At 40.6% G+C, this 19,626-nt stretch overlaps 1 protein-coding gene across 3 annotated transcripts in view; it reads right to left on the bottom strand.

Annotated features, from left to right (window-relative positions):
- Positions 1-7,355: 7,355 nt before the first annotated feature.
- The window catches only part of USP48 (ubiquitin specific peptidase 48), a 57,206-nt gene continuing 44,935 nt past the window's right edge, over positions 7,356-19,626 (bottom strand). For all 3 annotated transcript variants that reach the window (XM_027841388.1, XM_027841389.1, XM_027841390.1), the window contains 5 exons: positions 16,443-16,598; positions 12,915-13,040; positions 11,220-11,268; positions 10,678-10,704; positions 7,356-9,712 (listed from right to left, as the gene is read on the bottom strand). In XM_027841388.1, coding sequence (XP_027697189.1) covers positions 9,690-9,712; positions 10,678-10,704; positions 11,220-11,268; positions 12,915-13,040; positions 16,443-16,598 — 381 coding nt within the window. In that variant the 3' untranslated portion in view covers positions 7,356-9,689. The remainder of the gene's footprint in view (positions 9,713-10,677; positions 10,705-11,219; positions 11,269-12,914; positions 13,041-16,442; positions 16,599-19,626) is intronic.

Raw genomic sequence — 19,626 nt, 5'->3', positions numbered from 1 at the left:
TCCTTTTCTAATAAAATTTTGAGTTCCAAATTTTCTCTCTCTCCCCACCCTCCTCCCTAAGATAGTAAGCAATTTGATATAGGCTTTATATGTGTAAGATGTATTTCCATATTAGTCATGTTGTGTCACTCAAGTTTCTAATCAATTAATTTATACTAAGGCATTAGTGTTTGGCACAGTGGATAGTGTGCTGGGCCTGGAGACAAAAGACCAGAGTTCAAATCCAGCCTCAGGTACTTACTAGCTGGGTGATCCTGAGCAAGTCAGTTTACCTCTGTCTCAGTTTTCTCAACTGTAAAAATGGGAACTTTCACAAATCAGATAAGATTTGTAAACCACGTAGCATAATTCCCGGCATACTGTAGGTGCTTAACAAATGTTTGTTCCCTTTCCCTTCCCTCCTAGGGGTGTTGGTATTTTTTTAAAGGATGGAATAATATAGGAGAATTTCAGGTCACTGAAAGAATGTGCTTTTTTGGCTAGAGTCTCCATGAGAGAAAGCAGATACAGTAGAAAGAGCAGGGATGGGTCTTTTTTTTTTTTTTTTTTAGGGAGGGTCTTTGAACTTACTTTGCCCCCCTAGCACTTAGCACTGAGCCTGGCACATAGAATGCCTAGCCCCAAATCCCCCAAACTGTACCATGCTCCACCTAGCATCTCTCCCTCTTGTCCATTAAGAGAAAGATGTTATCCAGGACTTTACCGGAATCTAGGCATGCTCGGAATGTCTCCAGCATCTGCCTGATTTGCCAGCCTAGAAAGCCTGTCAAAGAAGGAAATGAGATGACTTTGGCCTGACCTCTTTTTAATGCAGCTATATCATCAGCTCTGTGGAATCACACCTCACTTTCTAAATGCTCACAAGCAACCTTTCTAATGATGCTTTTCATAATTTTGCCATAGGTTGAAGTCACGATCAGTGGACTATGACGTCCATTCTCCTTTTTTTGAAAATCAAAATTAATTTAAAAAAAAGAAAGAAAATCAAAGTACCTGCAGCATGGGGCACTGGAAAGAAATGTCTCCCTCTTTTTCTATTTCTATCCCTAGAACTTTGCACAGTGCTCCGCACACAGTAGGCACTTAACAGAATGTTTTTTCATTCATCCATTTATTCCATCTGAGTTTGGTACCTTGAACTCCCTGAAGGCGGCTAGGCACTTTCTTAGTCCCTCCTCACTCATCTTGGGTTATAACGCCCCCAATAAACAATTCTTATTCTGTCCTTCCCAGTCTGAAAATTGTTGTCTTTGCTGGGTAGGTAGAAAGTACCAGTATGATGCCCAAGGTCAAGGAGAATACAAAAGCATGGGGAGAAACCTGTATTCTGAGCATGGGGAAAAAAGGACATAGAAATCTGGGGACAAAGGAGAATGAGAACTAAAAATGAGAGACAAAAACAAGCTTCATAAGGTCCTCAGAACAAGTGAACAAACCCGACAAAAAAAACCTTTCAGGTTTTGCAATGGAACCATTGTCTGAAAAGGACACGTTGGTTAGCAGCAGTAGTTAACAAAGGCTAGTAGCCTTTCATCTGACATTGCCTTGCTATATGACAGGTCACTTCCCCACTTGGGCCTCATTTCAGTTTCATTATCTGTAAAAAGTGGGGAAAGGGAAGGAAATTTGTACTTGATGATCCTATCATTAAATGACTTCAAGAAATTAGTTCTTTCAACAGGTGCAGAGTAGAGGTTTGTAGGGAGGGAGGGACAAGAGCCCCTAGATAGCATTAAAACACGGCAGGATGAGACCTAGAACTCTCACACATGTCAGAAAAAGCCTCCCCTATCAGAAGAAACAAGAAAAGGAAATTTTTAGGGTGAGAGATAAGGGCAAGGGGCAGATTAGCATTGCTAATGTTAACCAGAGGCACTCCTGTGAGAAACTCTAGTAACATGACGGTAGGAAGAAAGCATTGGGGTAAAGATTAACAGAATGAGAGACAAAAGCAATCCTATCTGTAGTCTTATTCTAATGACCCTGGACAGAAAGAGGGGAATAGTGAAGTTTGGAAAACTTCCTAAGTAGGGCAGAGGAATAATATTGGCGTGTCGGGGGAATGCAATTTATCAAACAGTTGCTGGAGTTCTTCCTGCCCAAGGCAGGGCACCTCATAATTTGGCTTGCCAACCAACAAAGGGAAATTCTGCTCTGGATCTGACTATTACCAAGAAGAAAGAACGGGCTGAGTAGAAACAATGGACAATTTGGGAGAGAGGAAGAGACCGCTATCATCTCAGAAATCTGGCAGAAGTCAGAAAATCTGGGAGCAATCTGCCATGCAGCCTAGATTTTGGGAGAAAAGATTCCAAAGGGTTCATAGAAAAGATAGGTAAATGTATCCTCGAAAATTCTATAGAATTCAGTTCAGGAGGAATGAAATGCTTTCAAAAATAAAATTCTTTAGACATAAAGAGGAGACCAATGGAAGGAGAGCAACGTGGACTCACAGGGAATTCACCAGCAAACAGTTTTTTAAAAAGACACATCCAGAAGATGAAGGCAAGGGCAGGCAATGGGATGAATACAAAACCGGGGCACTGTCTTGTAAAGACAGTGTCAAGAATGATCAATCTCAGAAGGAGCTGAGGCTGGCAAAGAAAGCTAAGGACAGCAAAAAAGTGTGTGTGTGTATGTGTTTCAAAGCTATATTGGGGAAAATGAAGATAAAAGAAGGAATAGGTCAGCTACTTAAGGTACACGGGACAGTGAATGGTAAATGGTAAAGAAGTCAGAGCTGCCTTTATCCCCCTTATTTTGTTTCCCTTTTCTCTGTCAAGATGATGTTTTTGGACTAAAGGGCAGAGGAAAACTAGCCGCCCCTGATGAGATCAACCACTGGGCCGAGATGAACCGCATTCTAAGGCATGGTGGGGTGAGCAAAACTGACAGATGTTACTAAGCCATTAGATCAGGAAGTATGATCCAAAAGCTGGGGACACAAATGTGTGGGAGAACAATCCCTGTCTTCAAGGGGCTTATACTCTGGTAGGGAGGGAATACATGAGTTAGTAGCCATTTTGGCCTGGAAGAATTGTGGGGGAGGAGAGCAGAGGAATGAGCCAAAGAACTTTGAAAACAACTTCCTAGTAGCAATGGCAGGAATGATTAGATTATGGAGCCAAGAATCTGAAAGCAATAAAGAGGAAATGTAGATGGGAACTCAGACACAGCTTGACAGTGCCAAGAAAACCAGGGTTCCAGATCCTGCCTGTGCTATTTTATTTTTTCCAATTACAAACTCCACATACTTAAGAGGGTCAGGAGATCATATATTTAGAAGTCACCTAGCGCAAACTCATTTTATGAATAAGGTTAACAGAGAAAGAGAGGTAAACAACTTTCCTAAGACCTTTCCTATGATCCTAAGATAAGATCATAGCCATCTACCTAAAGCTGAAAGGGACATCAGAGGTCATCTAAAAATACAATTCCTTCCATTTGACAGAGGAGGAAACTAGGCCTCTGGGAGGCTGACAGTCACACAGAGCACCAAAGCCAAGAACTGAAGCCAGGTCCTGACTCCAGAATTGGCGCTTCCCATTGGACTCTGCCATGCCTGCAGAATTGGAGACAGTAGGGCAGGAAAGAGCAGAACTTACTGGGAGAGGTAGCATCCCCTGGGCTCTCATCTAGTCATAAGGCTGCCCAGCCTTTAGCACAAATATCCTTTCCTCCTTTCTCTGGCTCTCAGGATTGATGTCCAGACTCATGGGTTCAAATGGCAGTACTTGCTCAAATTCTCATCCAGAGAACTCACCCAGCTGCTCTGCTTTAAGCCTGGCTCTTTCTTTCACCAGGGAGTGGTTTCATTTTAAATACATTGGCACAGACTTCCTTGAATGAATCGAAAGCTGGGGGCTTTTTTTTCCCCTCCTGGGGAAATTAGACCTTGCTCTTTATTTGAGATCAATACCATAATTATGCTGGACAAGCACTTAGCACTCATTTCTAAGAACAAGTGAGCAGGAAAAAAGCAGGAGGTCTCCTTTGTAAGCAGTGTGTGGGGAGGTACAGTTTGAGGAGGGGAAGCATCTTGGAAGTAAGATTCAGCCTTATAGGGTGGTAATCCATTTTTCCTATGTTGCCTAGTCTTTGTTTTGATTCAGCGGGACATGAGCTATGAAAAGCTGGACTGAATGGCTAGTCCTTTGAAAATCCCAATTGTACAACTCCAAGCTGGGAAAAGGGACATTCAGACTGAGGGCACCTGGAAAGTGTCATGTAGTTCTCGGAATTCCGATCACCACCAAATGGGAATGCTCTGATCCCCACCTTCCCCTCATAATATACACAAAGTAGAATGGGAAAGCCTTAAACTGTTCTAAGTTGACAGAAGTAGACATATGGAGAAAAATGCCACCAAGCCCAAATTGGTGTGGACAGAGATAGACACATTTCAAATCATTTCTTTCCACCATGGTCCTAAGCATCTCATGAGCAATTTATAGATCCTAGGACTCATGAAGACAGGTGATTTATTATATGCTTCATGATGAAAGGCTCAAACTAATTTAGTACCTGGATCATCACAAAGGTTCCAAATTTGGAGTTACAATCGGAACCCAGGTCCTCAGTACTTCAGTGCCTAGCCCAAGCTCAGTGTTTTAAAAATAATTATTGACTAATCATCAGCTCTAACAAAAGACCATGGTTCTTATACAATTAAAAAAAATTTCTTCACAGAAAAAGTCCTTGAAATTGGCTGAATCCATGCCTACAAGAAACAACAGGAAGATTCCACTTAAGAGAATCAATGCCTCCAGACTGTTCCTGGGGCAGAGCTGAGCCAGAACCAGGCATAGAGAACTGGGGTCATGCTTACAGGACAATGAAGGCAACGTTACAACACAAGCCTAAAAGGAGTGAAACATTACCAAAAGATATATTCAAAAAAATGTTTCAACTTTGAGCTGCAAAGCACCTCTAGAATATCTAGTTGGCATTAACCTCCTTGATTTACAGAGGTGCTCAGAGGACACTGAGCCACTCAGGGTGGAGTCAAATAGCTGAACTTGTGAAGGAATAATAGGCCATGTTAAGGGTGTGGGAGTGCAGACTCCCATTCAGGTCCACCAAAACCTGGGAGACTTGTGCTGTGACTTGGGCCAGGCTACAAAAACTTAATCCTTGTACCTGACCCCCCTGAGACCCCATGTCTTGTTAGAAATTCGTGTGTGGTCTCCCAATTTTCAGTTTCTAACTAGTCAAGGTCTAAAATCCTGGCAAACATTGGTATTTTCCTTCTTTGATATATCAGTCTGTTGTGACTTCACCACCCAGGAATACGTACCTAGTAGAGCCAGGATTGTGGGTCAGGTTTTTGAACTCCAAATGCCAAGGCCCTTTTCACTGCACCATGGCTGGGTGATTCAGACACAGTTCATGATGCAAAGGAAACTAGCAGGCTACTGTAATTTAAAAGAAAACACTGAATGACAGATATCCTAAGTGACCAATTCAGAGACCAGCTCCAGAGAAATGTAGGTGAAGCCTCTGAATGTAAGTTCTAAACTGAGACACCTGTTGGCAGACCTCTCACTTCAAACCCAAGTCAATTCACTCTTCCGGCCCCTTTCCTCCTTTGGTGAACTGTCTTTCTTACTTGACTCATTTGAAGCAAGGCAAACCTAAAGAACCTGTCCTTGCCCTCGGTGTCACATAGGGCCATCCTTGCTCTGAGTAATCACAGGCTTTGGACAGGGGCTTGTTTCCCTCCTCTCCTTAAAGCTTCCAGCTGGATCACTAGGGGCAGGTTAACAGGGCAGGGCGGCTCTAGCCAGATGAGGGTCAACAGTTCGAAATCCAAATTCTACAGGTTAATTTACAGGTAGCATGAGTCAAGGTGGGGCTAAACCATCAAAGATCATTTCTGCTCATGTTACAGAGCAGGACTTGCCCAAGGACATACTCCGTCAACTCAACTCACACAGCCTCCAAACCAGTGATCTACCTTTTTGGCACCTGTGTCTCTTTCAGTAAAGGGGGATGAGACTGGGAAATCTGTAAGATACATTCCAGCTCTAGAATTTGCCTATATATCCTACTGGGATATGACAGGAGAGGAAGGAGCTACTAACAGTAGAATGAAAATTCACCCACAGGAACAGGAATTCGACCTGAAGAGGACAGGCCAGGGCATAAACAATCAGAATTGCTCCGGCAAACTCTGGTCCTTTTCTCTTCCCATAAAATTCACTGGGCCAAAATGCTACAATTAAGAAAAACTGGCCTAAGTAAAAGGACTAAGGTGCTATTTTGATTAGAATTTTCCTATAAATCTTATTTCACATAAGAACAAACCTGTTTGAAGATGTCAGTAAAAATAACTCAATTATTCAATATTTTTTTCATAATGTTGCTGGTTAAACCAAGGTGGAAGAAAAATCTTCTGGAAGACAAGACTGGAAATCATTGTCTGCTGGGTATAACCTGGGGCCCCCATCTAGGGAGGGTTTGAAGAGGGAATAGAAAAGGAGTAATTGAAAATTCTAAATTATTCATCTGCTCCTCACAACCGCGGGGAGTGGGTGCTATTAAAATACCAATTTTTACAGGTAAAGAAACTGAAGCAGACAGGTCTTGGCCAAGGGTTATAAGCATCTGAGGGTATATTTGAACTGTCTCAATCCAGGCCCAGCATTCTATCCACTGGGCCATGCTGTCTGCACAACCACAGGTACTAAAATAGAGTAGGATCCAATTCTCTCTATTCTGCTTCTGTAACATATTTCATTTTATTCATTTAAAACCTTATACTGAGACATCCATAGCAATCTGTCAAAGGAGGCTAAGAAATCGTTTTAAGACAAAATTTTCCTTTAAGAATTATCTTTCTTAAATTGATCACCTAAACAATACTGGATCACTTGGGCTATGGAAATATGGGAAAACTGAGAATCTGGAAGACGCGGGTTCAAGCTCAGCTTCATTTGACAGGCTTCACATTCAACATAATTCTTAACTTTTCCTCCGCCTCACATCCTTAATTTAAAATATAAATTGGAGATAATAATAGCACTGATGTTACCTCACGGGGCTGTTGGAAAGAACAAAAGTGATTTTGCAAGGTTAAGGACTTCATAAATCTTATCCACTATTACTGAACTTCTCAGGTCTGGTAGTTTCCTCACCAGCAATTTGCCTGAATCACTCAGTAACAGGTCCAGATATGCTGCTGGGTGTCTACCTTCTGTAAAGGGGAGGGATTTCATCTTCAAAGCCATCCTCAGCCACATGGTACCTCTTGTCATGTTATACAAGCTGAACTAGACAGAAAGTTAAATTATTCTAAACCACAGAAGCAAACTCAATCTTGTCCCCCAGGAAAAATACGACCGAGTCAAACTGCATAGATCCTGCCAATGTTATATTTAGATTATCTTGAGTGTTTACACATCAGTTGCAGAATGAACTAATGAAACTGAGAAAACTGGTTGAAGAAAACTACAGGTGCCTTTCTACAATCCAATATAAAAACCTACATACATACAATGCATATTAAGAACATGAGGGGAAAAAAATAGACAATGCTGTATACTTTAATAAGATATCCACAATTCAGGTAACAATTTAGTCCAATATATTTGCAAATACAGACAAAACAGTAAATGGACCTTCAAAATCTCATCTTGTACCTGGTTTCCCTATACACAATGTCAAGATTATTGAATACAACCTTTTGTTTTCTGCAAATTATATCTGCTTACACATCCCAGTTTACAGTACTTGGCCTACATAATTTAGAGGCTGTGTTTGCAAGGAAAAAGACCCTAGTTAAAAAAAATGCTATCAACAGCAAATTGAGAAAAATAGATCAACTTTCTGGGGGCTATGTACAGGAGTGAGGGTGTCGATCCTGAGACCAAAGGCTCTTGCTGCAGCCCCAGAACTGTCTGCAGGAGAAGGAAGGCAGCCGTTTCATCAAGCACTACAGGAGCAGAGTGAATGTTTGCTGAAGTCTTTACATTGGGAAAGAAGATGATGCTCGGGGGTCATTCCAGAGAAGACCCAGCCCCCTGTTCCTGGCACAAAATAAAGAGGCTGGAAGCCAACATCAAGATAAGCTTGCAGCAGCCTCTTTCCTGTGCTCATTTCAAAGCCACCATCAAGAGCTCTCCAGCTGCTTTTCATAGGATGGTTTTTGTCAATTCTTTGTGCTACTCTCACTATCCCACACATGCTAATTAAATATTCCCCCACCTCCTCGGGGAGCACAGACTGAATATATTACAAACAGAGACAGAAAAAAACAAACAAGGAGTGATAATTTTACAGTACAGCCATAATTTGATAAAAATGAGTTGCAAAGGGACACCATCAAGATTAGTGCCCCGCCCCCAACATGAAGATAGGCTTTTTTTCTTCATTAAATCTATTTTCTGAACTTAAATTCTTATGTTTCATAAAAAAACAAAAACACAAGCCTTAAAACAGAACCACTACAAAAAATGAGTCCAACAGCCCAGCCCTCCTCAGCACCCCTGCCATAAGTGATCTTAGATACACTCTGGAGGAAAGAGCATTTGGCAAAGAGGGGCAAAGCCAGTCTGAAGCTGCACCAAGTTCTTCTCCAGGATCAAGACAAGCTGGTTTCTGCTGGCTCCCGGCAATCTGACTGGTTAGTAGCAAGCTGTATAAAATATCATTGTAGCCATATATATTTTCCACAGAGAAAAACAACATTTTAATTAGTTATAAAAAGACAACGTACTTCCTGGGCATTCCAGAACACAAATGAATTCATGGAAACAATGGACCAAAAGGGACTGGAGTGTGGAGAGGGAGGGGGAAGAAAGAATCTGTTGTCAGGAAGAGCCACATACTGTCCAAATTCATTTTCAGGTCCATCAATCTTCCTGATGTGGACATCACTTTAGATGAGGTCAGGCTGGTGCTTCCAACCTGACAAGTCGGCAGGATGTGCTGGGTATAGCTCTCTCTGGGCAGTGGCATCCTCAAGTTGCTACCCAATGAAAGTGGTTACAACTTTCCATCATTCCTAAAATGCACTCAAGCAAAGGACCCCTGAGGCTGAAGATTCCCATTTAAAATCAATACTCCAAAACGGCTGATTTCACTAACCCTGGACAGCTTTAGTGGGTAGGCTGCAAATGGTATGTTGGTGCAGATCACCTCTGAAAAAGCTAGACATTTTTTCCACAATTAACAACTTGTTTACTTTCATGCTTTATTGAAAGTATAACAGTAGATTAAAGACAAGTATTTGTAAGCAGGTTTATAAAGAATTACTTCCAAAGACAGAACTTTGTTCATCTACTGCAATACAAGTCCTTTATGGACAAATGCCTCTGGTATGAAATTTGAGCAAGGAAACACGACTGGATTTCATTCCCTTCCCTCTATAAATTTTTGTATGTAAACATGATATATTGTTACTGTTACTAAACTTCAGCCATAATCTGAGCCCCACCCTTTACCCCAAATACCCTTCCCCCCCCTTAAATATAAAATGGGAAACATTTCCTTGAAGTCTGATGTCCTTCAGTGCAATCTGCTTTATTTGACATAAGGCATTTGGGACAGTCACTTTTGAATGGATTCCTGCCTTCTGGAAGAGGCAAGCAACCATTTATTTGTAAATTCACTTTTGCAATAATGCCCTAAAATGTCAAACTCTTCCTTCCCTTATGGTCTCTTTAAGCAGTCAGCAATTTTTCATATTATTAATGTCCAAGGAGACCAGTCCCTGGGAAAGGGGAAAAAAAATTAAGAGTTAATTTATTAAAAGATGACATCAGCAACAATGATTTCTACAAATACAAGCCCCTCCAGGCCTGGCTCACTCCTCAACTGACTAGCTATTGATAAAGGTGTGTCCTATCTCCCTTGTCTCTAAAAGGAGGTTATAGATAAAGATCTTCATCAGTGACCGTAGTACTCTCCATCGTGACTCTCCTCATAGGGCTCAGCAACCAAATACATGGTACGCTGTGGACACTACTCCATCAACAAGTGGGAAAAGGAGAGCTGGAAGATGCTAGCTTAAGGGAATAGAAGAACCCTGTCAGGGTTTTTAAGGTTTGGGGATACTTGAGAGTTGAGGACAGGAGATTCAAAGATTCAAAGATATATGGAGAAGTGTGGAGGAAAAGACAGCAGGGAACATGATCAAGGGTATAGGTTGAAGGAACACCTTTTTAAGGATAAAGGCAATGAAGAGGCTTGAATACATGAGGAATAGGAGAAAGCAATTACTGTTTGTCTAAAGGAACTAACATTTCATAAGAATGCTTAGTGTTTTGAAAATGGAGGGTACACAAGCCTACAACCTGAGTAATATCAATTCCTCTGTAAAAATGACTTCTGGTCTACTACAAATACGCAACTTTGTTTAAACCTCCTTCATGATTAGGAGAAACTGGAAAGAGGTTATAGTTTCCCTATACTTTTTCCACCCCTAGCCAAATATTCTCTGGGATGAGAAAGGCATGGCAATAGGTGCTTCCAAGACAGAGGACCTGTCTATCTTTAGTATTTAAGAAACCAGGGATGAAGCCGGAATTTTTTAAGACCACATTTGACTAAAATGAATTACAGGCACAGGCTGCTGATGAAATTTAATTTTAAAATCAAATTTCACCTTTCAATTTTAATGGAAAATTACAGCAAGTCCCTGACATTCATGAACAAAGTATGACAAATGCATCTTACCTTTAAATCCCTCTTCTGGCATACATACTGGAAAAAAAAGAATGGCAAATTGAAAAACTTGTCAGGAAAGAACTATGTTCAGTGACTAGAGGGTTTAAACTTTTGTGTGAACCTGATCACCTAAAATTTCTTCCTTAATAATGATGAACAATGCTTTCCTGCTGCGTCTCTAAGAGCAGATATTTCATGTGGTGATTATGTTTCTACGAACTCGAGTTCCCTTTGAAAAGTTAAACTTTTTTTTTAATGTTAAGCATCATATTAGTTCTGGACACAGACACGTGTGTGCGCACATGCAGACATGCACAGCACGTACATTTTGGCAAAACCAATACAGAACGAGCATGGCTCAAGACTTTGAGAGAAGACACTAGCGCCCAAACTGTGGTCAACGTTGGAAGCTGAGGTGTTGTATATATTGCACAATCTTCTCAGACTTTTTCTTGCTTATAAAAAATTATAAGCACTACAATAAAAAATGTACAAGTATGTGTCATCCAGGTGCCAGAAAAAATTTTTCTGGAAAAAAAATTTCTGCTTACCTTGCATAACATCATCCATTGCTGCATAATCTGCTATTGGCTCATCTGCCTACCAAAAAAAAAAAATCACAACTCAGAAAAAAAACATTTTAAAGTTTCTATCAAGAGCAAGGCCCGTTTCCAAACTGATCACTAAAATGGAGTTCTGGAGAGAAAACAATCAGACTGATGTCAGATTGACAATGTCTGACCCTGCAGTGTATACTATCATTGGGAAAAAAAAGTGGGAAAAAAGGGTCAAAAAGGAACATTTTCTAAATTCCAAGTTGAACAGAACCTCCAAAAACTGGAGCTACAGCTGTATCCATTGCTGTTCCCCTGAAAGAAGTTCTTGACTTAAAGAAGCTTGTGCTTAGCATCAATTATAGATCCTTCACTAAGCTGATGTTAGTATTGAGATTGGGGGTTGGGGGGGAGGTGGGGGCAATGACAAACTGATGCATGGAAAACCACTCTCAAGGTCAGGATCCTAGAAACACCAGCATGTTCAGAAATCGTCCTTCATGACGTGTGGCTTCTTCTCTTTATGTCAGTGGCAACTCACAAATGCATTCTATGAAAGAGTTCAAGCTTTGATAAAATGATAACCAGGTAGCTTCTCCAAAAACTCCTCCAAACTGTGCGTAAAGCCCTAGCAGAGGCTTCCAAAAACCCTGGGCAATCTTCTCACAGTGGGATGATAAGTGGTGGGAAGCATTTCTTTGACAGGATGGCCCCAATCACAAAGTTAGAGCTAGAAGGTCCAAGTTCACCTTGCCTTCTAGATCATGTCCCAAAGGTGACACATGTAATCTACAACATACTACTTTCTCTGAGCTTAAAGAAATGAAAGAATCAACTGGTCATGCTTGAGCTCAAACAGCAGAACTATGAACAGTGAGGAGCTACAGGAAGAATTATTTTGGACTGACTTAATAATAAACATTCCCCTATCTTATGAGGCACTGGGTTCCATGCACCTCATAGGACAAAGAGGCAGCATGGTACAGTGAAAATAACTCTACATTTGGAGAGACAGACTAGATTCTTCATTTGGGTCCACAGTCTATAGATGCATAAACTTTACTAGGATGCCAAAGAATTAAGTCCATTTAGTTAAAAATCACTAAGTAAATTACAACATAAAACACGCTGACAGAGACTCCAGAGGAACAGAAACTTAGGATAGTTTCTAACATGCAGTTTTATGGGAATTAGTAAATGGGAGTCATCCCTGAGTTTGCCTCAGAACAGAAAGAAAGCTGGCGGGGCAATTCCTAACTATCTCCGTTATCTTATAATTTAGAAAACTGGGGGAAATGGAAGTGCATACCAAAGAAATTTAGGATCATATGTCCTAGGGAATAATGAAAATAGGAGGAAAAGAGGCAAGGGGCCAGGATACCCCCAACTTCTCAGGCCTAGTTAGATACTTAGGGTTAAGTACTTAATGCCAAGATGGTCCACAGTGCTCTAATTAGATTTAAGTACAGCACAGTAGTCTATAGCCTTGGAAGATCAAAACCACACAGAACAAGCCTTTAGCAACTGCTCTAACACAGTTGTGGAACATCTAGTACCACTAAGAACTTGGTGGCATGACCATCCCATTCTGAGAATCATATAGCACAATTTTAATCATGCGTAATTATCATTAAGTCTTCTAGAAGTCTTCCTATATGACACGAGAGAATCTTTTAAGTAGGTGTTCATTACCTTTAACAAAATAACTGATTCAGGAATGACGCCAAGGGTACCCAGGGTAGCGGTATCATCGTTTAGGACTTTCCCATCAATTGAGAGATTCTGGTCAAAAGGAGCTACAGAGAAGGCGTGCATGATCTGTGCCAATACAAAAACAGAATGTGTTTGTTTATATAAGGGGAAAAAAACATTCTCCTCCAAACACCATGCTAACACCCAGGGCAGGCAATCTAAAAAGAGAACAGGCAGCTCAATAGAATACAAAAGGCTGGGAAGTGTTCAAAGTCAACCCACTTGTTGCCTTTCTATTTAGACTCAGATCCTAATATATCTGGGAACATACTTAGGAGGCCTGGTAGGCAGGAGAGATGGAAGAATTGTTTTATATTAAACAATAACTATTGTTTTAGCAGTCTCTTTTTTTAAAAGTTCATGGTTTCTTTTGCTCCCCCCACCTAGCCCCAAACAAAGGCTACAACTCCAAAGGAGGTTGGTATGGGAGGAAGCAAGGCACACACAAGTGTGGGAGTTAGCTTTTGAGTGTGGATGGAGAAGAGGCTCTCAGCCTAGTACTCAGATGCCTTCCTACCCTGTGTCTACGTAAATGTTACCCATCAAATAGCCACATGAAGGGCCACATGAATTTCTCATTCAAGCCCACACAGATGTGTTCCTGCAATAGCTAGGACACTGCATTGTACCCTGCTGGTCAGACATAGTTTAGTAATCTGCTATCATAAAGGTCTATAAAGGTTTCACTTTTGAGGAGGGACAGGGGGAAGGGAGAAAACAGAATAAACAGGAGAGCAGGATAACACGGAGGGAATAATTAGTCTATCATAACATGACTCAATGAGTATGGGTGAATTGGAAGGGAGAGAATTGTGGAACTAAAAAGTTTTAAAAATGAATGTTCAAAATTGTTTTTATATGCAGCTGGGAAATAAGATATATAGGCAATGGAGTACAGAAATTTATCCTGACCTAGAGGAAAATAGAAGGGGAAGGAAAAAACAGAAGGGAGGGTTGGTGATAGAAGGGAGGGCAGATTGGGGGAAGTGCTTTCAGAATGCACACCATCTTGTGGTTGGGGGAAACGAGAGAGAGGAAGAAAAACTGCAACTCAAAAACTTATGGAAGTGAACGTTGAAAATTAAAAACAAATTTATAATCTTCTGTTTCCTATGGCAGTAGAAACTATTCTAACCATTTGGAGAAATGAAGTGAGCTATCTTTACTCAAAGGACAGAGGGAAAAAAAAAAACATTGAAACCCTGGCTAAAAGGATTTAATCATTAAGTAGGTCAAAAGACATTCTCTTTAGGCACTGAGTAATGAGGACTTTGCTACTTCCCATCCACCTATATTCCTCGTGGAGTACTGAGAAAACACAGAACTCTCTTAAATGGCACTGTAACAGAAATGGATACTGTCCCTCATTGTCTGATGCAAGAGTACTTTTTGCAAAAGAAAGGTTCCAAATTAAATCCCATATAGCTTCACATCACTTCCCAAGAAAAAGACATGTTCCAATTTTATCCACAATACTGAGCAGCATGGGTGTAAAAGGAGCTCATCGTACTTTATTTGGCCGGTTTTTGGCTCCCTGGAATTCCAGAAAGGAGAATGGGAGATGAAAAAAGAAAAGTGAATACGAATTGTCAGGGGGAGCTCATCCCCACAGCTGTTGCTGCAGTCTTTCAGCAGCCAATCGAAATAACTGAGAGGATAACAGGAAAGAGGTTAGCTATTCCTGTGAAAGTCTGACACCCCACAAATTCTTCACCCACAGAGGGCAGATATGGGTTACTTCAAGATTTGCACTGTAGAGTGCTTACCACTAACATAGTCGCTGAACTATGAAAGAAGGGCCAGCCACAGCACTTGTGGGGATGGTATGTGAATGTGCTAGTCTGGAAGAGTATTACATTAACTACGCAAGGACTCTACAGTATTATATGCTTATGAGACCATACTTGTTAACCACAAATGACAAACATAAGGAAATTTGGGGCTTCAGTGACAGATGGGATTTTTTATTGTAATAGATATGACAACATACTATGTGAACTTCTTTCACAATGTACTGACCACACAGGGGCAGCATTGACATCATTATCAAAAGACTGATGTTCAAAAGAGTGTTAGCCAACAGGTCTAAAAGGAGGGATGTTGAAAATTAGAGCAGTTTATCACTGAAAAGTGTGAGAGAAGTGTGATGGAATACCAATAAGATTAACAGATGCCATCATCATCCCCAAATGGGTCCACTTGGGAAACACCTTTATTTTGTGCAAAAGGTAATTTTATATTGTACACATTTTACAGAGGAAACTGAGGCACCAAGAGATAATGATCACTACTACACTGCTTCTATGAGAGAACACCTGGATATCCTACTGTATAGATACTAACTGCACAGACAAAAAGGTATAACTGGACTTTCACAGGCCCTCTAAGGCAAGTGTGGCTAAACAGCATCACTGTTACACAAATTATATTTGTGATGCAAAATAAAAGAGTGTCTGTGTTTCATTTAATAAGAAGGGACAGCTAAGTGGCACGGTGGATAGAGCACTAGCCTTGAAATCAGGAAGACCTGAGTTCAAATCCAGCCTCAGACCAAACACTTGACACACTTACTAGCTGTGTGACCCTGGGCAAGTCACTTAACCCCAAGTGACTAAAAAAACAAAACAAAAAACAAAAACAAAAAAACAAAAACATATAAGAGAATCTGGGGGCAGCTAGGTGGTGCAGTAGATACACCACTGTCCCTGGAGTCAGGAGTTCAAATCTAGCTTCAGACACCTGACACTTAATACCTTGTAACCCTGGGCAAGTCACTTGCCCTAACTGCCTTGATAAAAATTTAAAGAGGAAAAAAAATTTTAAATAGAATTTTAAAAAAAAGATGGGACCGAAACCCAGAGCCAGATACTCTGAGGTCCAATTCATCACACTGCCTTTCTTTGTGCTGGGAATGAGGACAAGGAAAATATACAAAATTTTGACAAAGCTGCTCAGTCACAGGAAAAATGGATAATCTTTTGCCTTAAAAAAATTATCCTGGAATATCAATATATTCTGTATTTTCTCTACAACTGATTCTCAACATATTGAGAAACTGAGGTATTCAATAGTTACAAATGTTAACACATTGACAATAGCATCAACCACTCAGCACCACTCTTTCAAGATTTACAAAGTATTTTCTTCACATCTCCATTTTAGCATAGTGAAGAGAATTCAGAGAATCAAGTACTCCAGATTACTCAGGGATTCTATTTCTAGACAACAATTCAACAAAACCTGAGAAAATAGTGGCTTTTTTCTTTGTGATCCCATGGAAATTATTAATTGGTAACTGGTCAAAGTATAGTACTTCACAGGCTGGTATGGCAGGGGGTTCTAAGAAGGAAGCACTGCACATTTTGCTCATATGGAATCATTTGAGAACTCCTAAAATACACCTGAATCCTTTTAAAAGCTGACCTTATTCCTTGCATAAGTTGTTGGATAAAATCTACTTTTTCTCACCTGGATTTTTAGTTCTTTTAATGTCTGATTAGCTGATACAAGCAGTGCCTTTTCTCCCCGAACTTTCCGGTGCCGCATGCTCCTTCGAATGACCTGCTTCTGATAAACAATATAATTCTGATGGGATATTTTTTGCCTCTTTGTTCCACCGTTGGTCTAGGAAAAGCATCCAAAAGAAGCAAAATTATAGAGAGCAACACATTTTTAATTTTAAACAAGTCATAAGTCCAAAGGCAGACTAGAGTCAGTCAACTCCTGTCTGGGAAATAACCACTTATTGGAGTACTCAAGTAACACACAGAGAGTAGAAGAACAGAACAGAGACAAGGCCCAGCTTAATAGGGCCACAAGGCAATGTAGAAGTAGCATAAAGGCAAAAGCATTGTCCTCAGAGAGTTTGCCTCATCACCCTTTAAAAAATCAAGACCCATATGGGGGTAGCTAGGTGGCACGGTAGACACAGCACTGGTGCTGCAGTACAGAGGATCTGCGTTCAAATTCCACTTCAGACACAACACTCACTACTTGTGACTCTAGGCAAGTCATCTAAAAAAATCAAGGCCCCTACTAACAGGCAGGGATCCTCCATTTTTTCCCTACAACTCACACCCCAATTTTAGCAGGCAAGTTGAAGGACCCCACTTCCCAATTGCCAGTTAGTAACCCTCGCAACCTGGACAGTCGATGGGAAAGGTCTGTTGTGCTGGCCTTGGAGAGGGCATAGTCCAGCATGGGCTTCGCTAGCACAGACAGGGCCACAACAAACCCAGAGCAGGCCAGTGGGAAAGGTCTGTCAGACCTGGTAGAGAGAAGTGAGGTGCAACTCCAGGGCTGCTACAACTGTGGTGGTGGCTGCTTCCAGAGCTCTCTCTGATGAGGAGACTGAGGCAGAAATCTGTTGTCTTTCCCATACTTGAATTTGGGTCCTAGTCCTGGGGGGAGGAGCTCTGCCAAAGCAGAACTGCAGCCACAGTGGAGAGGGTCCCCTCCTCACAGTTCCAAGGTAGAAAAGAGTGCTTCTGGTCACTCATAGACCACAGCACAGGCCACGAAAGGAGTAAACACCTCTCCTTGGATCGTAACACCTTAGAAGAACAGGTCCCTAGAAGGATCTCTGAAAACAGCTACACAACCCCAGATTCTTGGAACAGTATACCACCCACACTGGAAGCAGAGCCCTACCTTTACAAAGGCTTAAGTCAAGTAACTGGCTGGGAAAAGGAGCAAACAGTACAGGGGAAAAAATTGAGACTATAGAATCTTACTTTGGTGACAAGGAAGATCAAAACATACAATCAGAAGAAGGCAACAAAGTCAAAGCTCCTACATCCCAAAGCCTCCAAGAAAAATTTCAGGGCATGGAAGAGCTCAAAAGGATTTTAAAAATCAAGAGAAGTAGAGGAAAAATTAATGAGTGATGCAAGAAAATCATGCAAAGAGTCAACAGCTTGCTAAAGGAGACCCTCAAAAAAAAAAAATACTGAAGAAAATAAACCTTCAAAAACAAACTAGACCAAATGGCAAAAGAGGTCCAAAAAGCCAATGAGAAGAATACCTTTAAAAAACGGAATTGGCCAAATGGAAAAGGAGGTCGAAAAGGTCACTGAAGAAAAAAAAATTAATTCCTTAAAACTGATTAAAATTAGAGCTAATGGAGTTTAGAAACAGGAGACAATATGAAATCTCATTGGAAAACAATGACCTGGAGCAGTGGATAGAGCAGCGACCCTGATGTCAACAGTTCAAATCTGGCCTCAGATCAAACACTTTACACTTACAAGCTGTGTGACCCTGGGCAAGTCACTTAACCCCACTTGCCTAAAAAAATTTAAAAAAAAAAGGGAAAACAATGACCTGGAAAATAGATCCTGGAGAAATAATTTTTAAAAATTACTGGACTACTTCAAAGTCATGATCAAAAAAACGAAGATCAAGGAAATCTTCCCTGATATTCTAGAAGCAGATGGTAAAACAGAACATGAAAGAATCCAATCACTTCCTGAATGAGATTCCCAAAGGAAAACTCTCAGGAATATTATAGCCAAATTCCAGAGTTCCCAAGTCAAGGACAAACTATTGCAAGCAGCCAGAAAGAAACTATTCAAGTATTGTGAAAATACAACCAGGATAACAAAAGATCTAGCAGCTTCTACATTAAGGTGAAAGGAGCCAGGATTAAAAACAAGAATCACTTACCCAGTAACACTGAGTATAAACTATGAGGGGAAAAAACTTAATTTAATGTATTCTTGAGAAGCCAGAACTAAATAGAAAAACTGAATGAGTGAATTTGCTTAAGGACTGAACAACATACACTCAATTGGGTAGAGGGGGAGGGAGTAATCAGAAGCAAACAATTTTGAGAAGGGAAACAGTCCAAGGAGAGAATAGAATAAACAGGGGGCAGGATAGGATAGAGGGAAATTACCTTTCATAACATGACTATTATGGAAGCGTTTTGCATGACTACACATGTATAACCTATATCAAATTGCTTGCCTTAACTAGGGCAGGTAGGGAGTAAGGAAGGGGAGAATTTGGAACCAAAAGTTTTTAAAAACTAATGTTAAAATTTTTATACAACTGGGAAATAAAATACACAGGCAATAGGTTATAGAAAGCTGTGTCTTACCCTATAGGAAAATAGAAGGGGATATAAAGAGAGGTGTGTTTGTGTGTGTGTGTGTGTGTATTAGAATGAATGCTGTCATGGGGGGGTAAGAAGGGAAGGGAGTAGTAGTGAATGTTGATAACTAAAAATAAATGGGCATGTGGAGTACATACAGAAAGGTGAGAGAAAGCAACAAGGACATGGGAAAGGAGGGAAGACACTGAGCTATGGTGATAGCGGGAACAAGAATACTGAAATTAAGAGAACAGCTGATAAATGAAAGGCAGGAAGGTGGTTCAGCAATCTTTTGCAATAAAAAAATTTGCTGCATGACCAAAGTCTTCTGGATTGGCAGGTAGAGCTCTACACATGAACAAATCCAACAACTATTCATATTAATGGTCTTAATTTGTACCAAAAGAACTGAAGACCCCTCTTTGGGACTTTTGATAGTTCATGTAAAATTTTGGAACATTAAGGCATACCTGCAATAGTACATTATTTCCTAGTGTTATGTGACTTTTCAGTATTGATGATGATATGTTAGGGCCTATATAAAGCAAATAGTAAAGC

The sequence above is a fragment of the Vombatus ursinus genome, unplaced genomic scaffold, assembly GCF_900497805.2.
Source record: "Vombatus ursinus unplaced genomic scaffold, bare-nosed wombat genome assembly UNPS02014859.1, whole genome shotgun sequence".
In the NCBI taxonomy this organism is placed as follows: Eukaryota; Metazoa; Chordata; class Mammalia; order Diprotodontia; family Vombatidae; genus Vombatus; species Vombatus ursinus.
Note: the sequence above shows the minus strand (reverse complement) of the source record. Positions and strands in the feature narration are given on the sequence as shown.